Genomic DNA, 10,405 nt, shown 5'->3' on the forward strand with positions numbered 1-10,405 from the left:
ACAGGTTATCTATGGCGAGGTCTGCTATGTCTGTGATTGTAAATCGGAGTCAACAGGGAATAAAGACATTCATCCTTCAGAATTAAACCTAAAATATCTCGTCTGTGAAGCAACTGTACGGCTAGATAAAAAGAAAACATTAAATTAAATGTATTGTGTAACAAAAAGTTAAACGAATTAAAATCATTTAGATTGTATTAGAAAGGTTACATAGCAACGGGCAAAAAAAAAAACTTGGCAAACTGGGGTTGAACATTTTATTTTGAAGCTCATAACCGGAAGTTGTTTGTAGTTTTTGTCTCTTGGCTTTGACAGTTTCTCATTCGGGTGAGAAGCTGATCCCCCTTAACTTTCTCCGTCCACAGCGCTCCAGAGACAGAAATAAGAACCAGCCTGTAAGAGGTTTAGCTACTGTCCCTGAATCTCAGCTCTGTGTCGGTGGACTGTACGACTGAAACTACAAAGATTTTATCTCCAGGAGAATAACCGAACGACTCTTCATTCCGTAGGTACATATCTTCTGCACATTGATTTATTTGGGGGTGCTTTTTAAATTTTGACACGTTAAAATGTGGTGAGTTATTGTTGGTGGCTGCTGCTTACCTGCTGAATAGGCTCATTGTTTTCCATTATGTAGACAACAAAAAGAGCTAAACTGACTACTGTAACGCTTTATTTGTCAACATAAAGCTTTGGCCATGCATTGTGTGTGCGTGTGTGTGTGTGTGTGCGTGTGTGTGTGTGTGTGAGGGTGTGTGTGTGTGTGTGTGAGACACTCCCTTTGCTTTCAACGTGCGCAACGTGCGCAGTTTGTTGTGTTGAATTAGAGTAGAAAAAAAGAAACAATACACCTTTTTCACATTTTTCACTTTTAGATTCAGCTGTGCTCACAGTATCAGTCTTGTACACATTATTGATGGTTTTTGTAGCTATTTAAATAACTTTCTTGGTGTCGCCCTTTAAAACACACACAAACATATTTAAGTGGTACATTTCTGTAGGACAGTGTCTCGTAGGACAGTGACAGTCTAGACTATAATAGACGATCTCAGCCCATCTGGACTGAGATGATCTAATTTTTAAGCAGATTAAGTGTTGTAAAATCTGGTTGACACGGATGTTAAAGGCTCTGAATGATGGTGACTGTGAAATATTACACAATGTTAAATTTACGCTGGTGAGTCAGATCCATCCAGAGCAGCCGCATATCTTGTTCTGTAAATGTGACAGCATGGATTTAACTGAAAGAGGGAGGTTGTTCCCTGACTTCAAACAGCTGAAGTCTTCTGGAGGGCTTGCGTTGATCTTCAGTTACGTAAGAAACATCCTGGACAGTGAGCGAGTTAATCAGCTACTTTGTTTCTTCAACTCACCTCTTTTGTCCAGATTTTCTTATTCAACAACCTGTATTAAGGTAATGAAGCTTAGAGAGCGTAAAGGAAACACAAAACCTGTTCTCAGTCCAGTAAAACCCAGTTTGCAACAACCGAGAAATGAGTCACATCTTCAACTGGCCGTGAGAAGGAACATTAGGCCTGAATCTATATGAGTTAAACGTCTTTAAGGGCAGTAGGGGGTTGAACCAAAAGATCAAGATTAATGCACTTTTCAACATTTGTCATCAGTAAGTTGCATAAACAAGGCATGGGGGAAACCTCGGGGCGGAAAACATCTATTTAACATCGAAATCAGCTTTACTTTAAGGGTAAAAACAGGGGGATTAGCAGACTGGCTGGATGCTTTTGGTCAACACTCGACTGCTGTGCGCAATTACGCGGGAGCCTGCCGGGGAAAACAACAATGAAAGCAACACCGCGTTCAGGCGTGTTCGCTGTAAGTGTTTGTCACATAAGATGACAGGGCTCGCGGGTGGCTCGCTGGCGCGTTTAGTGGAGCCAGGAAACAAATGGAGCCTGAGAGCAGAAACAGATGTCAGATCAGACTCCTCTGTGGTCGGTTGCATCATCAGCAGTGTCCCAAATTCCAGCTTCCAGGAAGGTGAAGCACAAAGCAATGAAACTCCCACTTTCAGTCTGAAATATTTCCTCCCTCTATAAGTATGAGGTAATCTAAAACTTTCTTTTTCTTTTTGGTCTCTTCTTCAGAGGCCTGCTGGACAGTTAAGACTTGACCTCAGGGTGGTGGGCAATCGAGCTTTGGTTTATGTTACAGGTCCAAGAAAGTAAAACTGAATGGCTGAACTCTAAGAAGGACATAAGTCATGCCTCTTTGAATCTTTACAATCCCCAGTGTGTTTGTATCTGTGTATGTGAGGTATTATAACTCTAAGCATTTCTGACAGTAAAATGTTTGCTTTGGCCAATAAAGGTAACAGTTACAATCTGAAGGCTGATCTTTTGGAAACTTTGGAATTGCTTATATTATATGTAGTTTACTGTGTACTAATTATATTTTAACCTGATTCACTCCTGAACACGAGTGTGTTCACAAATCCCCAGTGATTAAATTTCCTCCCTGATAAAAGGAAAGATCCTCTTCATCCTCTTCTCAGTTTAAAAGTCAATTACAGATTATAACTTAAACATCTCGATTAACCTCCTGTGCAAAATTTTAGCAATACTTTAGAATATGGACAGCAGCTTTCCCTTTATTAACATTACTTACGCTTTTAATAGACGATCAAGATTTTTTAAAACGTGACATAAACATTGTGATTGCGGAGCAATGATTCAGTTTGGCTGAGCAACAGTAGAGCGGTTTGAAGTTTGTCTTTATTTATATCAACTGAGTGGATGAGTCTTCTGTTTTATTATTGTTATCTGATATTTTGACTATAAGGGAATCAGTATAAATACATTTTCAATCTTTTTTAGAAAGTAGGACCAAACTGAATCACAAACACTGGAAAAACTGCAGTTTCAGTATTTAATTAGTGGTGTTGCTGCGCCACTCTGAACCAGATCTGGCTGGTCCAGTTCTCCACTGGTATTACCATTACTGTTGTATTTGCATTGTTGTGGTTTTAGAACTGTTACTTGTAAGTCTGGCTGTGTTTTGTGGACTTTATGAGTCCAACAGTGCACATCCGCCCCCTCTTTAAAGGATAGTTTGTTAATACACCTGCATGATTCATTTATTCCGTCACTTTGTTTGAACATGTTGTGGATCACTATAATTGCTTTTTGTGTTGAAATGAGGGCTGACCAGTGAATGTCTTATTCTTTATCAAATTAAAGCAGCTTACAGTAGACTGCGCTGCTGTTTAAGATGTCACTTTTAATAAATGTGCAGCTCAGATGTTCTTCAGATGGAGAGATTTGCTGCTTTGGTTTGTTTCTTGTTCATGATTGATGGATGTCTGCAGTGTTGGAGGGTCAGAGTGACCTTAAAGATAACCATATTTAAGATATCTGACTGTGGAAAAATCAGCCCTGTTGCATAGATTCATGCAGACAGTCAGCAGTGTTCTGTGATAACATGTGTTGTAAAGTATGTTCCAGAAACCTCAGAATAACTCAGAAGACCATCAATTCCTCACTGTACTGTCAGTTTATTCTCATCAATTTTGTTTCTAAACAAATCCCCTGTTATCTTAACTAAAGCTTTAATGATTCGCTGTTTATCTAAAGCAATATCAAAGTTTTTCTCCTCTACATTTAATAGTTAAAGGTACCTTGAAGGATAAGTTCTGAACATCTAAGTAGAGTATAAACTATGTTATGTTTTTACAGATTAATTCTCATCATCATTCCAAATATCAGGTCAAACTATTTAGTCTTTTCTGCTCAAACCTGTTTAAGTATTATTTTAATCAAGTCTCATAACAAAAGTGTCAAAGCTTCATTGGTCCACAGCAGAAAGCTCATTCATTTTACAATAATGGCTGTAAGGTTAAAACTGAGCAGCTTAAATTCCTCATTTATGTTTTATATTGTCCTTCATTCAAATCCCCAAAATGTGTTGACTTTGCTTTCCAGACACTTAAAGCTTTTATTTGTAACAGAGCAGTTTGGTCCACATGCTGAACCTGGGTTGATCTTTTAGACAGTAATAAATGAAGCATGCAGCCAGCGTCATTCATCCATTCGATGATTTTTGTTTAAAACGCATGAATGAAGTGCCAATGTTGTTTTTAGATAACTAAGAGCCATGGGATGTGTGCTCATTAATTTGGTTGAGGCTTGTTAATCATGACACATCTCCATCCTACAACATACCCTGCTGTAGCTTCTGTTTGATTCTTCACAAATAAGACTGTAAACTAACCATTAAGACCATTAACTTCTTTATATTGACTAATAGAAGTAATTTTCATTAGTCTTGTAGTCTATTGTCGCCCCCTGCTGGTAATTAGATAGAACGCACTCTGAAATTGCCCTTGTTAAACTCTTCTCCTAGTTTTTACAAACAGTTCTGTACAGTGATAGAATAGTAAGACAACTTTATTAGGACCTTTTTTTTTAAAGTTATTCCTACAACCCTTTGAGGTTGCTCAGAGCTGAATGCTCCTGTACATTTTGTACAGTATGAACATCTTGATCTTTAGCAGTGCAATTTTGATTATTAGTTATCATTCCAGTATAGGCTATTTTTAAATTCTAAATGGATCAAAGGAGCACTTTGAATGTCTGCTCAATAAACATTTAGACTTTTTGAATAGACACAAACTGACACTATCGGAGAGACACGATGCGAGCGTGGCAGAAAATACAAAGTGCGCGGCCTGTTGTCACTTTGTCAGCTGCAACATTTTGTCTGAAGCCGTCTGGTCTGGATATCTCCCCATTTAGGACAGACAGACATATACAGCCACTTGAGACGTGTGATTATCAAGTCACAGCCGAGTCAGAGCAGAGCTGATTACCGCAGACGTACTGTAAACGTCTGACTGATCGATCTGATGCTGCAATCCCTCAGCTGGAGCCGCGTCTGCCCTGCGCTGCCAGGACGGTTACTCAGCTCTTTAATGCAGAGGAGGCACGAGGTCATCCAGTCTGCGCTTATCCATGTCTCATGCTGATTATTTAACGGGGCGATAATGATAAAACAGCAAGTATTATCACACAGAAGTCACTCCGCTTATGAAGCTGATACTTTGCAGATGTTCCTGCTCATTTCTGTTTCCTATTCCTGTGTAATAATTGGTGCACCAATGAATTTCTTTGACTGAGAGAGACATTAATCTGGTTATACTGAGGAGTTGTTTGAATAAACTTTAAATAAGATCTGAGGATGCAAAAGGTCCAAAACACACAAAAAAAAAGGGACTGAAAAAACAGTCTAATACTTTAAAATAACTTATATATGTTATTATAATAAATAAAAACACATTCAAAAAAGTGATGGAAGTCAAATTTCCTACATTTTGAACAGAAATGAGAATTTACTGGAAGCTGTAGAGGTTAACTACGATTAAACTTATTAAAGCAATAATATGAGCTTTAAAGTATTAAACTATTAGGTCTACATTCCCACAAGACTGTAAATATCTAAAATCGCAGCACTTCCTGTCTTTTTGTAATTTTCTTTAGAATTGCTTAAAGGCTTCGTGACGAGTCATGGCATGTATTGCCGTTCTTTCACAAGCATTTTTATAACATTATTCATATTCTTTCAGGGTGTGTCCACTTAGCAATATTTAAAATCCCGAGAGCTGCAAGTTGTCTTACAAGTGATGATCTGGTGAGCAAAGCAGGTTGCAAAAAGATTCAAGCAAACATACAAATACTGCAGTTTGTCTCGAAGTTAGTGAAGAGCTGGTGAAGGAGGATTTTCAAAGAAATGAGACCAAAGAGAAGAAAATCTGCGATTTACTGAATTCAAATACTTCTTTGACTTTAATCTTTACAAATATTTCAACCTTCAGCATCATCCTTTCTAATTTATCCCCAAAATATTAGATTCAAACAGAAGAAAAAAGCAGTTTTGTACGTCTTTGCTCACATTTGTCTCTGTGATGCTTTCACCAGTGCAATGTAACCTGAACATACCTCTGTGTGAATATTCACAGCAGCATTTCAGATGCCACTGTCATGTGATGGAGGCCAGAATATGATGTAGCTGTGCATGAAAACTCATTCTAGGACTTTAAAACATTTTAGTCTGCACAGAAATTTTGAATTGTAAATCAGTGAGCTGTGAAATCCTTTAGAAAAGAACTGCAAGTAATAAATCTGAAACTTTAAAGACAGTTGATGAAGGATTTAACCCAAAACAACCATTTGGCCCTTTTTTGCCCAAAAACCTGCGAAAACTGTTTTATGGAACTAATCAGTGAAAAATTTTCTAATGTTGCCTTTGTCTTTTCTTTTTAAGTTTTAATGAAAAGTCAGAAAATCGACTTCCCTTCTGAGATAAACCTCAGCATGAAACCTTCACTTTTAAAGAGTTATACAACAACAGGGACGTTTGGATGATCCATCACAAAATCTGTTCTGCCTCAGGCGTCACCCATGAGTTTGTCTCGGGAAGTACAGTTTAAAATTTGTCACTGATAACAGGATGTCCACAAATGAAGCCAAAAGCTTTTAAAGCAACAGTTGGTGAAGCTGAGGGTCTTTGGGACTGACTTTCACTTACTCACACATTTTCAGAGAGTTTGGGGCAGGCAGACCCTGCTGAGCAAACACTAGGGAGGATTCTTGGAGTGTTTTCGATCATATGTCCTCCAGCTCTGAAGGGAAGGTTGTAAATCTCCCCCTGCTTTCATTCCTCTCCCCCAGCTCCTGCTCCCACCCTTCTCCTCTGCCCCATCTATCTCCTTGTGGTTTTCCTTCTCTCTTCATCCTTTTAAGCTTCCATTTGACTCCCTTTCTCTCGTTTCCCTTCACAGATCTCCAGTGTTTTGATGTCACATTCCTGAAGTTTCTACAGAACTCAGAGGACCGGCCCGGCCCGACAGCAGACGGCAGGGCTGCCAGAGATCACATTCTTCTTCCCTTCAGCTTGAGCAGGAATAAAAGCAAGGACACAGTGTTTGCTTGGATATGGCTTTTCTGTGTATGAAAGAAAGACAGAGGGAGCTGATCTGAGGTCAAGGCCTTCTTCTTCCTCTGAGTCACATGTCAGCGTGAAGCTCAACCCCCAGGGTTGCTATTGCTACACTGAGTGACCTAAATACGTGCATGCGCACTTGGAGAAGCAACCCAGACTGAATTGCTGTGGAAAAAGCTGAGTTTCTCCTGCTGCTTTTAGTCACGACTGAGGAGCTTCCCAGACCCGCCGAGTGGACCAGACCTCTGCTCTGACCCAAAGATTGAAATCGCCTCACATCAACTTTTCAGAAGCAAGATGCCGGCAAAAACACCCATGTACCTAAAAACTACAACTCCCAAAAAGGGAAAGAAGCTGAAGCTTCGGGATGTCCTCTCAGGTGACATGATCAGCCCCCCGCTGGGTGACGTTCGTCACAGCGCACATGTGGGACCTGAAGGAGAGGGTGACATGTTTGGAGACGTAGCTTTCCTCCAGGGGAAGATGGACATGCTGCCATCTCTGAGTCGGATGGAGAATGGCCACTTACGCTCTCACAGCGTGGAGAGACGGGTGGGCGACAGCTTCACTGCAAAACAGGAAGCACACAACTACGCCTACAATGGTTTCCATTACCAACATTCCTCCAACGGCCTGCTGAAGACCACCATCTCCATGCCGGTGTTCATGGCCCACGAACAGGCTCCGCCCAAACCGCCTCGCCTCCACCTTGACGACCCCTCCCCTCCCTCTATGCTGTCTCAGCAGCCTCCGATGAGCCACCAACGGGCCAACGGCTGCAGCGCCATAGACAGCCAGCAGCGCCCGTCTCTGTCACTCAGTGAGAACGGAGTGGTGGGCTGTTTGGCATCAGAACCCTGCCGAGACATCTCCCTGCCCCCCGCCATCCACAAGCTCGTCCCTTCTTCCGGTTCCTTCTCAGAAGTCTCCTCTGAGGACTCCATGTCAGAGACCTGCGGGCCCCTGGACATTCGCCGGGGCCTCAGCCTGGACTCTGATGCCGGCCTGAGCAATGAGGATCTGAGGAGCGAACGCAGCGAGTCGCCCTGCGCTGGCTTCCACCCCATCAGCCTCACATCCTCATCCAGCGTGTCAAGGTCCGACTCCATGGCCAGGTTGGACTTAGATCTGGGCCCGTCCATCCTAGAGGACGTCCTAAGTATCATGGACCGTTACAAAACTGAGGACGACCGCTGTGAGCTGTGAACAATGAAACGATTAATGTGACAGATATTTTTATACATGTTTAAATATATCTTTCATTTGTTTTTGTGTTGATACTGAATGTGGACAAAAGTTGGAGGGACGGACAAAGGAGGGTGTAGAAAACGTTAGCACTTCACAGCTGAGTTTTCATAGTAGTAAAAAGCTGAAAGAGTAGAGGTGGACTTTACTGTTAAGTGCAAGAACATTGCTGCTTTACATGACAACAGCCAAGGCAACAGGCTGGTCCTTTGGAGCCTTCATCAAAGCTGAACCTCACACCCAATATCATGAAGCATAAACGTCAGCATGAACCTGGAAATTCAATTTTCTCTTTGGACACAAGTTTGCCTCTATCTGCACTGTTTCACCTGTTAATCTGAGCAGCGCTGCAGATTTATGCTGCTCCCTTCTCTGCTTGTTAATGGTTAACAAAATGCCAGTCAGTTATAAATGACTCCAGACTGACCTGGCAAAATAAACAGCTGCACAGTCATTAATTATTTTAACACTGGGCAGCCATTTATGCAGTAGAGTTAAAATTAGCCTTCCTGATTCAGACAAAGCTGACCTGCAGATAGTTTCATGCTGCATGCAGTGATCTGTCCAGGACTTTTTTCGTGGAGTAAACCTTTGTGTAATGTTTCAGTGCCAGCTGAAGAACTGCTGATTTTATTTTTGTTCTGTTACAGACTTCAGTCTAAATCCACCATCTATTGTTGCTTTTGTGGACAGCACCACCAGTTTTTCACTGGCAGATTTCTTTTATTCCATTTCTTAAAAAAAAAACAGAGGGAAACTCAGGACATTTATTCTCCGTGGTGAAAAAAGTGTAAGAAAATGCTGCTTTTAGTTCATTTTCAGATACTGGTCTTTTTAAGAAGGAATTCTTTCCTCCTCTTTGAGGCTCGCTATCTGCCTCCTTAATGTTCACTGTCTGCATTATCACAGTAGCCTATTATTCAAATGTCATTTATGCTGTATATACTTCTGTAAACTTATGAATGAAATGTTTCTTATAAATAAAAACTTGTGTCATGGAGAGTTTATCTAACACATAAACACATATTGAGGGTTTCAAACCTCAATAAGAGGCCAGGTAACTACAACATTCCTGAAATACCACAGATATTGAACATTACAGAGAGGGAGGTCATGTTTTAATTAGAAGTATTACAGGCATGCATTTAGTTATATTAGTATGTAACCCTGCATGATGCACTGTAGTTTATTCCAGAGGTTTTCATTGTGTAAAGCTAGCCTCCTTAAGGGGATTTAAAGCAACTTACAGGGAGGCTCACTGAATGGAGGTAAGGAAATACTGCATAACACAAAGTTTTTAAAGAGTAACTTAAATATCTGTGATATGACTGACAAGCTCAGATAAATCAGTCCGATCAAGTAAATGCGACTGCTTTTCTCAGTCAGAAAGAATTAACTGGACAGAGTATTTCTGCATTTAACCCCTTAATGCCTGATGTATAACATTTTATACATACTGTTTTTGAGACCTTGGCTGATGTTATTTGGACAAAGTAAACAGCAGTGTCTTGAATCACATGCCAAGTGTGCATGGAATTGAACAACACAGTCACGATCCTATTAGTCCAGAAAGTTGGAAAAAAAAAAAAAAAAAAAAAGTGGAGAGGTGGATTATTTGTATTTTTCCCCAATTATATCTGATGGGAAACTTACTGTGTCAAACTGTTAAGGCTTGTTTGGTTATTGAGAAAACTACACTTTATTAGTCATTGTTTTACTGTCCTCTAGTAGTAGGCAAAGGCAAGGCAAATTTATTTGTATAGCACATTTCATGTACAAGACAATTCAAAGTGCTTTACATAAAACATAAAAACATTACAGCAAGGTGCAGGGAAAGAAAAAAAAAACAAAAACAAACAAACAAACAAAAAACAACAACAAAGACAACTACAACAATTTAACAACAAAACAATTTAGCCCGAGTCTGTAAGCATTATATCATGCACAAGTCAGTGTGTGAATCCATACAGATCTGTATGAATCTGTGGCACCAATTTTCACAATAAAATATCTTAAATATATATTTCTGGCTGCCCGTTTATATATTTTGATACTAACTCATAACTTTGTTTTGATTATATTGTTATTATTATTTTGTTTGTTTTTAAAAAGGGAAACATTTGTTGATTATAATTTGACCGCGTTTCATGGAGTATTACTGCCCTCCAGTGCCTGCAACGTGGAACTGCAACAATAAAGTGCAGAA

At 40.1% G+C, this 10,405-nt stretch overlaps 1 protein-coding gene across 2 annotated transcripts; it reads left to right on the plus strand.

Annotated features, from left to right (window-relative positions):
* Positions 1 to 333: 333 nt before the first annotated feature.
* Positions 334 to 9,926, plus strand: zgc:154093 (uncharacterized protein LOC777623 homolog). Of its 2 annotated transcripts, none has more exons than XM_041994576.1 (2): positions 334 to 509; positions 6,794 to 9,926. In XM_041994576.1, the coding sequence occupies exon 2, from the start codon at positions 7,252 to 7,254 to the stop codon at positions 8,158 to 8,160; it is 909 nt and encodes a 302-aa protein (XP_041850510.1). In that variant the 5' UTR covers positions 334 to 509; positions 6,794 to 7,251; the 3' UTR covers positions 8,161 to 9,926. The 2 variants fall into 2 exon arrangements, with proteins under 2 accessions (XP_041850510.1, XP_041850511.1); XM_041994577.1 differs by having other exon boundaries at positions 334 to 505.
* Positions 9,927 to 10,405: the final 479 nt, after the last annotated feature.

The sequence above is a fragment of the Melanotaenia boesemani genome, chromosome 9, assembly GCF_017639745.1.
Source record: "Melanotaenia boesemani isolate fMelBoe1 chromosome 9, fMelBoe1.pri, whole genome shotgun sequence".
Classification (NCBI taxonomy): Eukaryota; Metazoa; Chordata; class Actinopteri; order Atheriniformes; family Melanotaeniidae; genus Melanotaenia; species Melanotaenia boesemani.

Coding starts and splice junctions, on each gene's coding strand:
- zgc:154093 (XM_041994576.1), top strand. CDS start 7,252: ATGCCGGCAAAAACACCCATGTACCTAAAAACTACAACTCCCAAAAAG.